The 18,850-nt window shown below is 39.1% G+C and overlaps 1 protein-coding gene across 5 annotated transcripts in view; it reads left to right on the forward strand.

The window, feature by feature from the left end:
- Positions 1-18,850, forward strand: part of LOC104356915 (sodium channel protein type 2 subunit alpha) — a 79,138-nt gene that overhangs the window by 5,050 nt on the left and 55,238 nt on the right. For 4 of the 5 annotated variants that reach the window (XM_033007863.2, XM_033007865.2, XM_033007861.2 and 1 more), the window contains exon 2: positions 16,261-16,579. In XM_033007863.2, the coding sequence (XP_032863754.2) occupies positions 16,313-16,579 (267 nt within the window). In that variant the 5' untranslated portion in view covers positions 16,261-16,312. Of the gene's footprint in view, positions 1-14,681; positions 14,770-16,260; positions 16,580-18,850 lie in introns of those variants that run through there. The other variant, XM_033007862.2, reaches the window with a different exon arrangement.

The raw sequence follows: 18,850 nt of genomic DNA on the forward strand, positions 1-18,850 counted from the left end.
CCATCCTCACCATGTCTCACCCTCCTCAGTGTAACTGCAAAATCCTCAGCAGACTTTGACCCCAATGTAGTTTTGTTTGATAAGTGTAAATGACTCACACAGAAATTAGGAATCTGACTCAAGTTCTCTAAAGCAATACACTGTGTTCTAGATTCACCCATTTGTCTCAGTAGGATCACAGATGTATTAGGAGCCAGATTCCACATACGTTTACAAAATGGAGTCAGATGCATGCAGAAAAAACTGACAGTCTGTGATCTCGAGAATAGTGGCCATGCATGCAGATAGAACAAGGTCAGAAAGAAGCGTCTTTTCCCTGGATGCTGTGGTCTGAATTTACAGTTTAAAAATGAGTTCCATAAATGGGTGCCAAGAAAAAGAAGGCTGAAGTAGCACCCGAGTACCTAATCAGACCATGTGCCTTTAGGGAAGTGCATGGTAAATTTCTCTACAACCACAGTTATTACGAAACAAGAACTCTGTCCAGGATAGCTGAAATTGGGCGGCCTATCTCTAAGTATGCTCACTGTATTTTGTTTGTTAGTAAATATTTGTACCAAATACAAAACAGTGGAAAATCCTACCTGCTGGGCCACTAGGCAGGCTTTGTTAGATCAGTTTTCCCCACTGGAAGTCTCTGGAGAGGTTATTCTAACTGGGACTGTGGGATGCAAGGTCATATCACAAGAGCCTAACAGGTGTATTTGTAGAGTGTGTGAGCTCCCTATGTTTTCTCTTTACTGAGAGTCAATAATGAAACCATGGAAACTAAAAGTACTAATACCAGGCAGAATGAAAAAATCTTCCATCTGTAGTTGTGTTAACCTGAAAGCAGACATGGGGCAAACACTGCACGATTGTTTCCAGATTGAGACTTCAGTAATTGCTGCACAAACATTCTGATGGCAAATGCATTCACATAGGTTAGATTTTGCAGTGCAGGGGCAGGTTTCCATTTTGTAGAATGGGAAATACCACAAAAATGCTGATGGTAGACAGCCCCCTAGGTACCATGATAATGCTACTGAAAAATTCTCCTAGTGAAGCAATGAGAATATGCTTTGAAAAAACTGGGGTGCGGGATAAGGCAATGTTTTATTTTAATTTGGCTTCTGGAAAATACTAATAGACAAAATGGAAATTTTTCCCAATTTTACTGTCAGTAACAATGGTAAGATGCAAATCTTTAAAGTTTATTAAGGAAATCGATTTGATTAGGAAACAGTAGACTGTAAGTGTTACTGGGTCACGTTTATTAGAGTCACTTTTCAATAGAATAACATTTTACATCTTGAAAACAGTTTGCTTTTGTAGTTTTGTTGGGTAAATATATACAACATTCAGAACATTTTTAAAGAGTTATTGTTTCAAATGATTTTTTAAAAAACAATATTTTCGGTTAGAGTTAACATTTAAAGCACTCCACAGCCTTTATAACACTTGTGACTATAAAAAGATATTTGTGCTTTTGCCATCTGTATTTTTTATGAATTACATGATCTTTGTTTTGAAGCAAAGCTTCGGCCCTCAAAGCCAAGCTGAAGGCAGGCTAGTCTTTGCACAGAGAGAAATTTGTTACTCTACTTCACCAGTATCCTTCAAGAAACAAAAAAAAAAAAAAAAAACCAAAACAAAACAACCCAAATTTGAATACAAGCCTTAGGGTATGAAGATGATGACCTTTAATATTATATAGGACACTTGGGTGCTATTACTCACGCTGGTATCTTGCTCTGTGGAGCAGCAGAGGCTGAGAACCCAGAAGCATTATCCATTTCTGGGAAAGGGATTATACTGCTTTTCTCCGTATTGACGTCTCTTCCAAATTAGTTTAAGGATTCACATATTCTCAAAATAATCTGTCCTTAATGAGAAAGATGATGGATATGATGCAGAAATTAAGTGAGCTGGTATAAGTATTGTGAATATGGGCAAATAGCTCTGAAACTGTGATACGGAAAGCAAATATCCCCTGGGAATTTAGAGAAAAGATTGATGGGGAGAAAGCATATGAATGTAGGGGGGAAAGATAAATTTTGGGAGGGTACACAAACTCATTTCAAAAGAGAAAAAAGCAGAATCCATTGTAAAGCAAATATTGAAAAGTGTATCCATGTTCCTGTATGGAGGTGAGCCGTGTGGCGTGCATGGCTCCAGTGGGAAGATCTCGCAGTGGTACAGCTTCAGGTCGCAGCTGATGCTGTGAGCAAGGAATGCTTGTCACAAGTCTTTGGGGAACTCTTGTAGTCCCGCTAATCAGAACCCGTTTTGCTGGCTCAAACTTAGTGGGAAAGGGAAAACTCTTCTGAGGTGGTTTTCAACATCTGCTCCTTTGCTTTATTCACATATACCAACAAATGCAAATGGAATATACTCAAAGAAAATTTACAGTTAGGAAATTATTCTGAAGTAAATTGTCAGACTCCATTGAACAAATCTTGGTTCCACATCACCTAGCTATAATGGGCTGCAGTTGTATGTTAGCCTAGACTTTTGTAGATTATCCTGAGCAACCCTTCTTTTCCCCATAGTTATAAGATTATACTCTAATGAACAACCCTCCCCTCCATTTTTTCTTTTTTTGAGGTTACCTTGAAACAGAACTTGCTTTTTTAAAGATAGTTACTGAACTTTACAGCTGCCGGTTCTCTGTGGGGTTGTTTTGTGAGATTTTTTTCCCCCATCTTAAAAAAAATCAGGACCTAAAATTGATTAGTTTTGGTATAACTGTTCAGCTTTCCATTTCTGGCACATTCCCATACTTAAAAGGTGACGTGGCACAGAAGTTTTCTTAACTTCATTTACCAGTAAAGTAATTTGTAAGTATAAAATAAGGCACCCATTTTATTGCAATAATACTTTGACATCAGGTAACTTACTAAGGGATTCTCCTGAATTTGGTGTGTTCCAGCTGAGGTGCATGTTAAATCAGGGAACTGTTATAAGCCATACTGTGCAGAATGTCAGAATAAACACTCATAATGATCTCCTCTGATCCTATATGTATGCATCTGTGTTGCTCCCTCAGGCCTTTCAAGTTTCCTGATGGACCAGCAATATTACCTTTCTGCTCTTACTTTACTGCATATGTCTGCCATATGCATTTTGTCCCTCAGGATAACTTGATCCATAAAGATGTTCTTACAGTGTTCAGTATATTCTCAATTAATGTCTCAGTATGACAGTTAGCTTATCAGGACACTATAAAAGGCAAGCAGAAACTGGGCTTGGCAAGCTGTTTCAGGATTTTTCAAATGGCATTTCTATTTAATTGTGGGCCAATTAACTACTTGGTTTCCTTTCAGATAAAAAAAAAATCTTCTAAATTTAATAGAGAGTTGTTTAATGCTTCCTAATGTTGTATATCTGACTGAGCTTTTCATTACCCAGAGAAACAAACATGCTGGTCAGGTCACCAGGGAGTAGTGGTGATGTTTGTTTCCTTCCTTTGCATGGGAGGCAGGGGGGATGAAGCTGTAGCTCTTAAGTTTTCTAGTGGTTCCTGTATGATGGTCTGGGAAATGCTATATAACCACTCGGCTGTGTTCTGCACAAGTCACCAACCGTATTATTCAACATGAGATCTAATTTCAGGCTGTTTGGTTTAATTTTTTTCCTTTCTGGTTGCCAAATTTTGGATATACATCCAGCCTTATGTGCCTCACACTGTTGACATCTCCATTTAAAAGACATACTCAACTGTAGAGATGCCTGTAGTGTGACGTTTTGGACAGTTGGCAGAACTGTAATAAACAGTAACTATTAAAATTACAGTAATTAATATATATACTGAGTAGTATAACGGGAATCTTCAGTTCTCACCCTGCCTCTGTTAATGTGTATCAGTATGCAAGCCACATATATTTTCATGTGTCAACCACACAAGGTTGTTTCTCAAAAGGTAAAGTGGGAATAATGTTAACAGTTGCAAAATAAGTGGCTGATATTTAATAAAAATGTGTGGAAGTACAAGGTTCCACTAAATACTTCACATTAAAAAAATCCCATTAAAAGTATGTTAGTAAGTGGCAGAGTCCAGCAGTCAGTTATGGGACACTGAAATAAGGCTGTCTTTACATTCTGGAAATCAGACAAATGGTTTGTAGCAACCTGTGAAAAGAGAGATTTGAGTGAACTGCCTGCCATCATACTGGAGTACTGAGTAGGATTCATCTCATCTCTCTCCCTTTATAGTCAGTGGAGAGAAACAGGCACTTCTAGGGCACAACTTGCCTCATCTTAAGGTAGATATCTAAAATAGGTCAGAAGAATTGCCTTTTAAAGGACCCATTTTTCTCCAGTGAATATGAAAGGAGTTCAGACTGGCTTAGATGCAGATGCCTACAGATAGAGACATCTGACGCCAGGGAAGGCAAATCCTACTCGTGACACAGGCAGAGGTGACATCCAGTTCTTCAAGACAGGATGAAAACTTTGTTACACAAAGGACATTACTTTTTGCCCACAGTTATTTTTTTCCCCCTTCCCGCTTGTCACTTCTCCCAATCCATGCTCAGCACCAATGAATCAAGGAAGTCTCCTCCAAAGCAAATCTCAGTGCTTTTAAGAGCTCGTCCATACTGTGTACTACAGAAGAGAGTGAGTGTTGCATTATAGTATCTACTGACAAATGGAGGAAAAGGCAGATCTCAGTTCTAGCATATGCTGTCACGTGAGTCCTTCTTCCTGCAGTAATAGGTGTTTTTGTATTGGAGTGCTTATACAAAATTTTAGGGACACCACACTGATACCCATATGAATGATTAGGAGTTATTGAATATATGTTTACACATACCTCACAGACCTCTGAACTTATCATCTTTATAGTTCTTTATAAACTCATTTTCTTATTTTCATTCTTTGATTTTCTTATTGTGCATCCTTCCAATTAATTCAGTCCAGTTATCTCAGCTTTTTGTTCCCTCTCTTGCCCATTCAGTTCGAGCTTTTTTGCTTTGTCCTATCTTGACTTGCCCTATTATATTGGCTCTCCCCTACCTCCCTTTCCTTTTTGTTCACTTTTTCCCAGCCTGGCCTCCTGTGAGGTCAAACTGATCAACCCAGATATTTTCTTGGTCATAATAATCTACAAGTCTTTGAGCTTTTTGTGTATCTCCAACCAGCCTCCAGGACTACTACAGCTAATTTTGAGACATTCTCTTTATCCAGACAGACAGTTCTTCCACATATCATTTCCCTGGAGGTTTTTTCTGCTGCCAGTCTTCAATCCCAGATATGTCTCCCTTTCTTCCAACCTCCTCCCTTCCCTGTCTATATTTCCTTCTGTGTGTTTTTTGGTTTTTTTTTTTTTTTTTTTTAAATAACCCAAGTATAGTATTATTAAGAACATAAAGATGAAAGCATCCCCACTCTTTGGTCAGCACAGTCCACAAAGACACAGATCTTGGCTGCAGAAAAATCCCCTCAGCTAGACACTGAAACATTAACAGAAAAGGCATTCTCTCTCAAATGCACACCTTTAAACTGCTGGGGTGTTCTTCAAAATATATGCAAACTAATTTTTCAGAATTTTTCAAATCTCAGCAAGTATTATAGATATCGCTACAACAGAAAAGTCCAAAATTCAGCATGCTGTTCTACAAAAAATTCTGCAGGACTTCATGCTTTGAAAATCGTCAGCTATAAAATTTTAAAGAGAAATACATATCTGTAGCTTCCTCTTGGAAACAGTTGCATCATTTGAGTTGAAGCTTCCCTCCAAAAAACAGTGTGAGGCAAAACCAGAAAATTTTAGCTCCTGTGTTTCAAGTTTGGCATAATCGAGCAAGGGAAAAAGAAAAAAAAAAAAAATAAAAGAAGCCAGGTCAAGCATCTTCATAATAAATAGTACTACCGCCCCATCTGTAATTATCACGAACATGAAAACCTGTAACTAGTAGCTGGTTTGGACCCATCTGCACTCTGTCCCCAAGGATACAGTAACAACTGCTAAACCATAAACCATCATAAGACTAAGAGAATATTTAAAAGTAAATATGGGACTTTGTTTATGACTTAATTTCTAGAATCACTGAAACCACTTTGCTTCTGACTTATTTGAAGAGGCACTTCCCTGAAACAAAGCCAGCTCTTCCAATGGCAAAGGGAAAGTGGTGAAGACCACGCATGGGGAAGGGAGTTGTGCTTTTTAGTTGTGCTTTTTTCTGTTTCTGCCTGCTTCAGAGACCTTGATATGTTTCCAGGTGCAGCTACATAGTAGGACGAAGGTAGTGGAATGAGTAGTGCTGATGAGGAAACAGCCTGTGGCATCCTGCCCTTGGAGTCTGATGGATATCCAGGGAGTTAATGCTTCTTTCAAGCTGCATTAACTCCTGCAGGATCCCCTTGGCAGCTGGTGCTATGCAGCTGCAGGGCCCCTGTCAGCGGCCACACAGTTCCCAGGGGGAAAATTCTCATATGTTATCCATGGAGATGTTTGTTTCCCCCATGTGAGACGGCCCTCATGCTTTTCATGCCTATTGTGTTTTGGTTTTAGAAATAAGCTCAAGAGACAGTTGTGTATGTTACTAATAAACGTCTTTACAATTGCAGGCCTATGTAGAGAACACTCCATTGAGATTCTTTGTTTATTTTGCAAAGTTACAAATCAGATATGCACCTCCTGATGCTCTCTCACATATAATAAACCTAAACTCAGGGCTACTTGGCAGGTGGTGGTGAAGGTTATTTTTTCTTAAAAACATACCCAACAGCTTGAAATATGGACAACATCTCTTAAAAGCGGAGATGATGTAAAAAATGTCCAAGCACCCTGCACCAGCATGTCCGTTTCTATGGTTTTATAGTCACCATTTCCTATTTAAAAAATAAAACCCAAAGCAACAACAAAACAAACAAACAAACAACAACAAAAAAAACACACAGCGAAAACCAAACACCCCCACACGAAAAAGGGGAATTGGCTGCCTGCAGACAGTAAAAGCAGCATGACTGACTATCTGCATCCAATACAGACGGTAAAGAAACTTAAGGGCAATGAGCCCCCTGGCCCGGTCCCGTCCTGCCTTGGTGGCACAGCCTGGATTTGGCACCATCCCGGCTCAGCTCGCGGGATAGAGGGGACCTCGCTCGCCAGGGTTCCAGCCTCTGCCCCGGCTGGGGCTGGCCCAGGGCCTCAGTTGTTCCCCGTTGGCGACTGGAAGGCGGATTCAGCTCGCCCCCGCGGAGCGAGGCCCACTTCTGCTTCTGTGTCTCTGTAGCCCTGCCGTTACCTAAGCTACGCTAAACGCCCGCTCTCTTCCGCCCCTCTCGTTTCTCCCGTTTGATCAGGTCCTGCCGAAGCAGGCAAGGGGAAGCTTTCCTTCTGGAAAAAAAGCAATCTGCCTGGAGCAGGTTTTCAGAGGGAGCCTCCGCGGGCGGCGGCGCGGCGCGGCCCTGCGCTGTCTGCCGGGCCACAGCGCCGGTGCCGCAGCCGCCGGGCCGGTTGCTAGGCAACCTCCCCTCGGCGCCGCTCCGTGCCGGCGGGCCCCGCCGCCATTGCAGAGCCGCGTCCTTTCACACCCCCACAGCTCGCCGGCCGGCTGTTCGAGCGACATGGCGCTGCCTCTCTTCCCTCCTAGTGCGGTGTGGCACCGGGAGCTGACGAGGCCCGGGTTGGGGTGGCCCCCGGCCTGCCCCGCCCGCCCTGCCTTCCCTCTCCCTCTTCCGGAGCGCCCCGTTACAGGCTGCTTGGCTCTGCGAGGTTAAAAAGAGCGGGTGGACGCGCTTGAGGGGTGAAGTGGAAGCCGGTTGCAGCAGTTTACTGAGGTGGAGGGGTTCTTGGTCCTTTGTCCTTGGCTTGAGGGGAGTTTGGCCCAGCTTTGCTGTCAGAGCCTGAGCTGGGCTTACGTAAGTGATAACTGCAAAAGTATGGTTTTGTTTATAGGTTATGTTTGCAGAAGGAGACAGTAAGAGGCTATAAAAGAGGGAACGCACAGTGTTTTCCACAAGCACTTGTCAGTAGGTTCAGAATCATGATTTATGTTATTCATCCAAATTTGCAGTTGTTAAGGTGATATTAAAATCTCCTGTCTACCTGGTGTCTTTTATTCAAAAGCATATAAATTATATATGATTGAATTGTCTGTAGCCATGCTGTAGTTAAGATTCATGGAGATTTCATTCTAAACATATTTACATAATGCCCATACTGGGAATGTTAAACTCAGGGTTGTGGTTTGTCAGGAAAGAAATCACAGCATGTTTTATTAACAGCATAAGTAGTCAGCACATTCTCCTATTCAGGCATCTGGAAATATCTAGCTCATCCCATACATATGGCACTTCTGTTATCATTACATCTTTGAATTGTATAGTCACTCTCCCCACACAAACACACTAAAAATGGATATATCTCTAGCCTGACACACAAGAATGTGCTTGTGGGGATACATTTTTCACAACAGATATCAGTGCAAAGATTGATTTGATGAAAAGCCCACCTCAGCTGGATGGCTGAAAGGCCTTAATCACTTAACCAGCTTCATTAGGGATTTGGTGAATGTTCTTCTCGCATAACTTTGTCTCCCACATTGCTGTTTGTTTTGGAGACAGTCAGTGTATTTCTCTTTTTGTAATGGGAAACTTGAACAGTTGTTTTGAATCTTTCTTGGGTGTGAATTGCCCTTTGTTTTTTCTTCTGGTCATGGAGCACCAGAGGAGCTCATCTGGGTCTGGAAGAAAACTTATTTCACTGTACACAAAAAAAAATGTTAGGAATGGCATTTTCATCAAGTGCAAAAAAAACACCCAAATTGTCTAATCTTAGAAAGAAGGACTTAAGGGCCTCTTACCGGAGAAAACAAATAACTTTTTTGTTCATTCAGTGACATTTGATTGAAAATCAGCAATTGTTCAGAGACCATTTCTGATAGAAGAGGAAAATGGAGTATGTAACTATAACCAAATGCAAGTCATTGCCAGTTACTGGCTAATAGTAAAGAGAAGGGTCAACTGATTTTTACCAGTTTACTTTTCATACTTCCTTGGAGTATATCTTGCCATACCCTTATGGGCAGTACCCTGAAATGAGTTTTAAAGATAGTGAGAAAATTGATTTGAAGGAGCCCCCAAACTTTCCCAGTAGTGGTATTTGTATACCTATGTTCACATTAGATGATCCTTGCTATACATTTTGCATAAAATGATGTCCTGATGTCCATATTGAAAGGCAGAGGGTGGTCCTGGTCACCTCCTGATCTTGGAAAGCAGTCCCAAGGCTGCTGTAACTGAATGCTAGCGCAGTTTGATTCTTAGACTTGCTAGTGTTTGGGCATTTTAATAAACCTTTTTGCTTTTTTATCCTACCTATAGTCGGTTCTACACCAGGTACAGGATTTGTGATAGTATTTGTTGACTGTACAATTCTTAGAGCTCTGTTCAGCTCCAGCATTTAAGCACTGAAGATCTGTTTATTCATATTCTGGCGCCTTAAGCCTTATTGAGTTTTGCATTTAGGAGAAGCACTCACATTTGGAAGATGCTGTAGGTAGTCAGCTAGTCCTTTGCACTCTAAAAGCGAGGGGACATACTAAGTCTCTTAATTTATTTTCTTTAGTGTGCTGTCTTGGATCTTTGATCTGTCTGAAATCCAGCTACTTATTCATAGTTCCAGCCAGACCAGTAAGCTGATCTAGCTAAAGTGCAGAGGCGCAGATGGCTCAAGCCAGCAACAGTGGCCAATGACCAGGGTAAGAGTTTGTGGAGAATGGGGCTGTCCCTTTTGACAGCACCATCTCGTATTGGCTTAAGTTTTTCAGAAACTGCATTTTCAAAGGTGACTTGCTAGTTATACATCCATTTAAAATTTTGGACAATGTGTAGGGAGCTGTATTTTTATATAGCTCTTCTAAGAGCTGTTTGGAAAAAATTGTTGTATAGAAACACCTACTGTTCACATCTCACAATTCAGCACATAGACACTGTATGGAGAGACCTCTGACTACTGAATGTACAGTGCAGCATAGTACGAAACACACAAACCTCAAGCACAGGAAAACTGATTTTTATTTGCTGTTTACTAATTTCAGCAGTGGAGTAGTGAGACCATAAATCTTAGCAGAGATACTACATCAGCTGTAAACCTGCCTTCAGACATAGCAATCACATGTTATACAGTCTTTCACACAATGCCATGGGCCGCTGATACATCCAGAAGGGCTATAGACCTCTGAGACTGAACAAGGTTTTTTCCAGCATTTATTTTACCCATGTATAGGAATAGCAGTGATGAGAGGTGCAAGTAAGAAAATGGACTATGAAATACCTTTTCTGAAGTTGATTGCTTTAATTTCTTTTTGTCAGGCTAGGGGAAAAAGGAAATACGGGAAGGAGGGAGAGGTATGCAAAGAGAAATTGGGAACAGAAGTCTCCTATTCCACACCAATGCTTCCTTAGGCACTCTCATCTCTTCGTCTGTAAAGAAGGCCTTGAGACTTTCCTCCATGTGATGTCACTTTTTTCTGTCCTGCATCCCACTGACTCTTCAAGAACTTCCTCAGCCAACAGTGACTGAAATCAAAACCCCTTTTCTTTCTGCTTCTCTGGTGTAAAAAGAGTAAGCTCTTGCTCCCTTGAGGCTTGGGGAGAAACATAACAGGTAGAGCAGCACAAAACAAGGAGAAAGCTGTGCTTATTAAGACCCTTTGACAGTGAGGGTAAACACTGTTACAAGTTTCTTGATTCTTGTCCTGATCAGTTTTGCTACAAATCTCACACTCATCGTTGATCTTTCTCTTCACAAGGCCTAGCCTTTCTTAAAGCCCTTGAATGACTGTGCTGCATCTATTCTGTTCATTCTCTATTTTCACTGGTAAAAGGTTTTCATAACAAATCCCTCTTTCTGCAGTTTAACCCCACAACCCATTTGCCTACATGCCAGATAAAAAGAAAACAAATTCCTCCTCCTTTCTAGACATATAAACACCGTCATCGTGTCTTCCATCAATCTTTTCAACGTAAAATTAAGACAGAAAGAACTCAAATAAATCCCACAATTCCTTGGATGTTTTCTCGTAAGTTATGTTTTTATTGCTGTGGTCTGAATTCTTTCCAGGTGGCCCCCATATTTTTTGAAATGTAGTACCCAAATTGGACATACTGCTCCAAGTGGATGAGTAGAAGATCATTTCACAAGTTTATAAAGCCAAGTACTTGTGCGTTTCACTCATGCTTGGTTTGTGATGCAGTAAGTACGCTAGATTTTTTTCCTGCAGAGCTATTGGTGGGGTTTTGTTCCTCATCCTATAATTTTTCAATTATTCTTTCCTAAATACAAAATGTAGGATTTGCATCTCTTGAATTGTATAATTTTTTGAGACTATTTTTTTATTTGTCAGGACACATTAAATGCTAATACTGTCCTCCTGTTTACCTGTAGCTCTCCCAGTTTCATGTCATCTGCAAAGCTAGGAAACATTTTTCAGTCATCTAGATCACCATGAACAATTTAGTAGTATAGTAAGTGTTTTAAGTAGCATGGGGAGAAGAGGTGACAGGAATTACTTTAGATTTAGTGTATTTGATTAAATATATACTATTTACAAGAAGAAAAAGCTCCCTTTTCTACCCCTTTCGCTCTTTAAGTGCAAAAAATACTATTTCATTTTAGAGCATCAACTTCAGGCTTTTTTAAGATGAAAGTTCTTAGAGTAGTATTAATATATTTTTGAAACTACAGCAAATACCACAGTAACCTACGCTTTGGTCAAAGTTGCTTGTCACTGTTACAATTTTGCGACAAATTTTATTTAAAATTTAATTAATTGTTTCAGCAAAGAAAGTGGAAATATGCCAATGTAATTTGCTCCTATCACAAAGTTGGGAGGCATTGTCAAAGAACGAGCAAGCTATTATGCAGAAAGGCCTAGATGAGTTTGATGACTGGTGTTACTGGAATGAGATGAAATTCAGAACTATAAATGAAAAGTCATGCACTTAGGGACAATTCTAATATAGTACAGGAACACACAGCTGGAGAGTAAAAGGATCACAGAACCACAGAATGACAGGCAAGTTACCACTTGCGCATTTTAATGCTTTGCTTTAACATTGAACAAAGACAGTTAATTTTTACAGAATTATGAGGAGAAGCTTTTAATCTCTTTTCCTTATGATTTTATTAATCAGGATTGTCTGTACATGTAGGGCTCCTAGACGGCCAGGAAAAGACTCAGAAGTTTCTCTCAGCTCTCTCCTGTCAAAAATCATTCACCCTCCTGTAGGGTTTCTTTAGATACGACACTGAACAGTTCTTCAGCTCCACCCTTTATATGGGCCATGAGTGCTTTGCCAAATGATTAAAAGACAAAGTCTGCTTCAAGATTTCAGATGTGCCATGGTAGTGGGAAGGTGGATACCACTGGTGATAAAATTATTCATTAAATGTACCCATGGCTGTACGTAGGAAGCTAGACAGCAGTCAGAAGTTACCTATTACCAGAATTATTCCATGTTTATACTTTAGGTAAATTCTGACCCTGTTTGAACAATAGTTTCTAAATGCAGGTTATGTTGAATTGGTTTGACTGATATTTACTACTTGATTTGATAATTTTCCCTTCCTATCTCTAATATTTTTATCTTTTACATTTACTATGGCTATGTAGTATCTAATTATTTTAATATATTTTAAGGACTGTTACTAGCTTCTCCAGATGTACTACTGTGTTCTCCTTTTTAGAAGTATATATAAAGAAGTCTTTTAGACTGCAAAGATCATATTGCATTTCCTGCCTATTCTGTCTCTCTAAAATTCTTGTTCTTTTCACCTTACAGCCTAGCAAGACTGTAGTCCCAAGCATCTAAGGCAATGGGATACAATGTCCCACTGGCTATTTCTTGTTTGTCTTTACTTTTCACTGTCCTTCATAACACAACACATGTAGACTCTATAGCACTGGTGGAAATCAGATTGACATCTCAGCTAATTTCAGACCCATATGATAAGAAACAAATAATCAGACACTTCAACTTAATATGCCATTAATGGCAGAATGAAGCTCCTTTTCTGTGTTGTGTGAATTAGTCCAGATTTTCAAGTACTTGGTTTACTGCAGCTTTCCTAAGCAGCAGCATAAACACATGTACATATCCACACATACAGTCAAAATACTTTTGTATTTAGAAGCTCCTTTACTCCTGTGAATCTGTACTGTCTCATAATCCTCTTATTTTGAGACTGAAGAGCAGCTCCCAGTAAACCACAGTCCTAATTAGAGCCAGCCAGAAGTTTTCATCCAAAGCTTTCTAACAGCAACAAAAAATTGGTTACATGAAATTGTTTGCAAAATTTCTATTGACCTGAGTAATTTGTTAAATTAGAAAACCCTATCAAATAAAAGACTTTTCTAAAAAGGCTTTTAATGTTCTTTTAAAAAATTGTGTAATGTTTAAATAGTTCAAAAGAAAATTGATACTTCTGATATGGTTAAATTGTATTTCTCATTTGACACATTTTTTCTTAGTGGCTGAAAATGTTAAAGCCACTATTTTGATCCAGTCAAATTGTTCATTCTTTCACCACAGTTACCAAAGAACCAAATTATCAATATTTGTCCCTCTCTTCATTGTCCTTTTTTCAAAGCCACGTTGGTGTTTTTTCAGCTCCTATATTCTTTCCTTTTCCAACCTTTCTCACTTTAGAGTGACTTTTCACTTTTTATTACTTTCCATGGCTTCTTTAGTCCTCTTTGCAGCTGAAGGAAAGGGGATGGCAGAGGGACAGAAGTAAATGACTGCCTGAAGGTCTGAATCTATAGATACAGAAATGTGTTGCTTGAAAAGTTTGAAAGAGATTTGGGTACATATGAGAGAAGGAAGGAGGGGCGGGCAGGTCGATGGTGAGAAAAGATAGAGGCTAAAAAAGTGTTATTAGTGCAGCAGGAGAAAAAGTATGCAAATCAGTAAGCACAGAAAACCCAGAGAAAGCAGGAGAGTGGAGAGGTAGGACAGCATTTAGGTGGAGTGGTGCCCAAAGATGACGTCTTACTGATTTGCCACATGGGAGGGCCTTAGAGTGCTCCTGATCATCTAGTCTCACTCCTTGCTACGATGGGTGATTTCTGTACAGGAATTCACCACTGCAGTGAACACTCAAAACTGCCATCATTCCCTCTCATTGCTGGCTTTCGCAAGTTTAGAAAGAATACACATCAAATATATTGTATAAATTTATTTTAGAAAACTGATACAAACTATAGTTTAAAATACTCCAGACTGCCAATAATCCAGTCTCAGTAACTGCTTTGGTTGTACACTGTCTGTGCAACCTTCATTTTTCTATTTCTCTTACTTTGCTATCCCTCCTAATTTTTCTGTGTCACCTTCACCGTTTCAACAGCTATAGTCTTATCACCAGTAGCTTCTGTATATTCAAAAGAATTTTTGAGAATCCTGAGACCTGTCTGGTTATATAAAATCGTGTATTTTAGTCCCAGCGTCTCAATTTAAGCGAGTGTTCGGGCATGCAAAAATTCTTTACCACGTCTGACAAGAATTTACAGATGTATATCAGTACCATCTAGTGGCAATAAGAGTTGCAGCACTCGGTAGGCTCGCACAGGAAATGCCAGATTTGACTTCAATAACCAGGATCCTTTAGCAGGAAGTTAGGTGTGGTCTGTAGAAGGAAATTTTTTTTCTTAAAAAAGAAAAAAAAAAAAAAAAAAAAAAAAAAAAGAAAAACGAAAAAAGGAAAAGACATGATGGAATTTTAGCTGCAGTCTTCCATGGTGCCATTCCAAACCCACATAAATTCAAGATTCTTCATTGGTAATGAATTTTTAATTCTTTCCTGCAGTATTAAAACAGGATTATGCCTTTTGCGCCCTTGTAATTAACAATAAAAATCTATCAGGATTCTGCAGCAGGACCACTTTCCTGATTAACCCTTCTGCTGCTACTAGTCAGTGCAGCTTCCAGCAGCAGTTTGCTACAGCCTGTCCATGGCAGAATGCACCAGGTGCATTTCCCTGCAGTGGAAGAGCTTGCTCCTAGGGAGACCTGCAGGAGTTGGGATGTGTGGGGTGTCAGTGTAGGTGTAAATGGCTATGTGAATGTAGTTGAAAAGGAGGAGAAAGCATCGTGTTGCAGTTTATTTAGCAAGCTTCAAAAATATGTATTTGTTGCAGCAATGCTGGAGTATGTGTATTTAGCGAGACAGTAAAATAGGATCGTGCTGATTGTATTCTAACTATTATATCATTTTAATTTGATAATTGTTTCTTGGATATATTGTATTACTCAGAAGTTGTTGGGGTTTTATTGCATTTGCTCTATTTTTATTGTGATTATTTGGGAGAAGGACTCGAGAAAAATTCTTGAAGGCTACGGCAGAGATCCCATTTATGATTTCAGATCAAAGTATTTGCACTGGGAGTATTTTCCACTTGTTATTTTCAACTGAACGGTCTGGAGACATCAAGAAAAGATGTTTCTGCTCTTGGTACTGACAACTGTGAAAAAAATATATACAGTTGAGATGATATCAGACGTAAAAATCTAAGTGCAGTAGGTAACAATTAAAGATAATTTTTGTCTAATTCAGCAATTCTTCCAGTGCACAGTGTGTTGCCAGGCAGGGGATCTGAATACAGGTGCTTATGCCTGAATCTTGTTTCCTGAGCTGGCAGCTCTGCAAAGGCAGCATATTTGCACCCGAAGAGACGGAGCATCTCACATTGCTTTTAACTGATCCCTTTGGTCTTACATGGCAGTAGTGGATTCTAGGAGTCATTTCTGGTCCTTTTAGCTAGAGGGAGGGTTGGTCCAAGGTGCAGCTTTCAGGGTAATAAGCAGGTGAATTGTCTGGAGTCTCACTACTCAACACTGAACCAGAAACACTTAAGAACTGTTCATTTTTCACACTGAATGTGATGGAAAATATCTCCTACTTTATTCACTGGAACAGATAGCATTACCTTTGTTAAAGGCAAGAAGATATTATTGTATTTGATGTGACTTTTTTTTTATACAGTCTATAGAATTGGGAATATATCATCACAAGCACTAAGTGAATTTTAAACTAAATGTTTTAAGAATTTGTATCTTCAAGACAACTCTAAGAGGCTAGCTGCAAAGGAAGATGGTTTGTCTTGAAATAAAAACAAATTAAAAAATCAATTTCACAGCAGCCTCCTCTTGGATGATCATAACTGAATTTAACAAAATGTCCCACAGAAAATTCTGTGAAGGTATATTCCTTTACATTGTTTGTGGCTACCTGTGTTACTCTATTTTTTTCTGTTTTTTTTTTATTTTTAGCACTTTTTTATGAAAGAAGCTAAACAGTAATTAAGAGGTGCAGGATGAAAAGATGGCACAATCAGTGCTGGTACCACCAGGACCTGACAGCTTCCGCTATTTCACAAGAGAATCGCTTGCAGCTATCGAGCAGCGTGTCAATGAAGAAAAAGCTAAAAAATCAAAACAAGAACGCAAAGATGATGATGATGAGGATGGCCCAAAGCCAAATAGCGACTTGGAGGCAGGAAAGACACTGCCATTTATTTACGGCGACATACCTCCAGGAATGGTGTCTGAGCCCTTGGAAGACCTGGACCCATATTATATCAATAAAAAAGTGAGTGTGTTGGATATTTCTGTCAGGCTTTAAGAAGATTAAAATAGAAGGAACCTCTCGCAGGCATAGTATTTACAGGATTTTGGACCCAGTCTTTACGTATAGTACATTCCCCCCAGCAGCTGATTTCATTGGCAGAAATCTCAACTGTATGAACAGGAGTTAGTAATGACAGTTTGTGGGACCTGGTCTGTCACTACAGATGCACTTAGGTTTATTTTAATATACCTGGCATTTTACTAATATTTGTAACTTTCAGTGGAATTGAAGAAGAGGAGAATTGAAGAAGTAGCACAGAGATTATCTTTGAATTCTTTTATTAATTGCTGTATTATAGATGTGAAAGGAGCAGATCTTCACTATGAAACCCATCTCAAAGTTAGCTAGAAACCTTCTCACTAGCTTTCCTCACTGTCACGTGGAGGGTTGAGGTTGCATTCTCTTGTTGCTGGGAAGGACAGGGAAGTATGTAAAGGCAGTGTCTCAGGAAATGCCAAAGATCATCCTCTTCCATTTTGTACTGTATAGAGGTATCATATATCCAACTTAGTCTGGGTGAAATATTTTTCATATCCAGATTTATGTTGTTCTATGATTGTTATCGAAGAGGAGGTGTTTAAAAGTGGGACACAAATAAAGAAAAGATAGGAATTCCTCTTGGAGTGTCAACAGAATGTTACATAATTTAAAAAGCATTTTATAGAGGTTAATTTTTTTATAAATAAACACATATATTTTCTTTTTGTTTGAAGTAACAACAACAACTTGTGGCCAAGGACAAAAGTGCTGAACTTCAGACTTTTGACCAGATGGCCTTGGGTTTCCTCCAGAATTCCAGTCCCTCAGATTTTGGCATCATATGTATTGCACCATCATTATGCTACCAGTAAAGAAGAAATTACTGATCTTTTTTGTTTGTTTTTTCTGTCTTCATATTTTTTTTATTGTGCTTTCTTTTCTTTCCTGTAGAGATTAGCTAGTGAATAAAAAAAAGTGAATTAAAAAAAAACATGAAAGCAAAAAAACTACTTCAAAGAAAAAGGAAGAAAATCCCCAAGAATTGTTGGAAGTCCAACTTGAACTAAGTAAAAAAAATACAAATGAAGATATTTCCTGCAGGAATTAGGGGTATGCCTCATCACCGATATGCTGAAACAATAACAGTATAGTCATACCATCATAAACTAAACAGACAGAACAACTTTAAAAAAATCAGTTGTACCTTATATGTTCATTGCAGAATTTCTAAAACTCAATTCATGATATGGAGAATTGTGAGTTAAATTTTAAAACAAGGTTTCAAATTAAATATCGTGTTCTGCTCCCTTTACTCAAGCTATTTACCCTGATGAAGTCTGGAAGTAAGGCAAATGTAATTTGGGTCAAAGTGCTGGGCCCTTTCCTTCCTTCTTTCCCAGTTCTGTAGTAGTAAAAATTTAAATTCAGTGCTGTAAATCCTGAAGTTAACACACGTAATATCATGCTTTGGAAACTAGAAAAGTAATTTTGCAATTAAGTGTGGATGTGAAGTAAAATCCTGCTGAATTGCTTGTTCCTGATTGGGAAGTGCATAGTGGTTCTCTTGATCTTTTCCAAAAGCATAGTGAATTCTAGTAGGAGATGTGAGACTTCAAACTATACATGCATTGCAATCATAATTTCTCCTATTATTTTTCTTGGTGTTCTTTGCATATCTTTGAACATCCTTGTTTAAGTCAGGCTCCATTTTAATTTTTTAATATGTCTTGATGAGTCAGCATCGCACAAATGATGCTTTATCAGAGGTTTTCTCAGAGTAAAGGGAATGGAAAACAGAAAACTGATTTGAGGGCATATTTTCTTGACCTCCAGGAAGAATAGTAATGTAGTTGAAAAGTGATGGTAGCAAAAAGTATATTACAGACCAATTCTTTCTTTCTGCAATAAAGGACCAAAGCATGGCTTGGGAATCAATGGGGATCTGGGAATGAAAACACGTTCAGTTTGGAAGTGCTGAAATTTATGATTTCAGGCAGAGGGAGGCATTCTGTTTTCAGGATTTCAGTGGCTGTATTTGGCACACCTGCTCCGAAAGTAGAGCATAATTTTTACAAAAGCAGCCTTCTGATTCCAGCTGAGGCAGATCATGGCTATTGGCTGTGATCCAGATTTGCATGGCTTACGTTCCTTTGGAGCTTTTTAGGACTGCCATAATGCTTGCTAGATCCGGTTACCTTCAGTGAGCATGAACTTTCACCCATGGGTAGAAAGTAGAGATGATAGAAATAGATA

This window comes from Tyto alba, unplaced genomic scaffold, assembly GCF_018691265.1.
Source record: "Tyto alba isolate M040663 unplaced genomic scaffold, T.alba_DEE_v4.0 Super-Scaffold_7, whole genome shotgun sequence".
Lineage (NCBI taxonomy): Eukaryota > Metazoa > Chordata > Aves > Strigiformes > Tytonidae > Tyto > Tyto alba.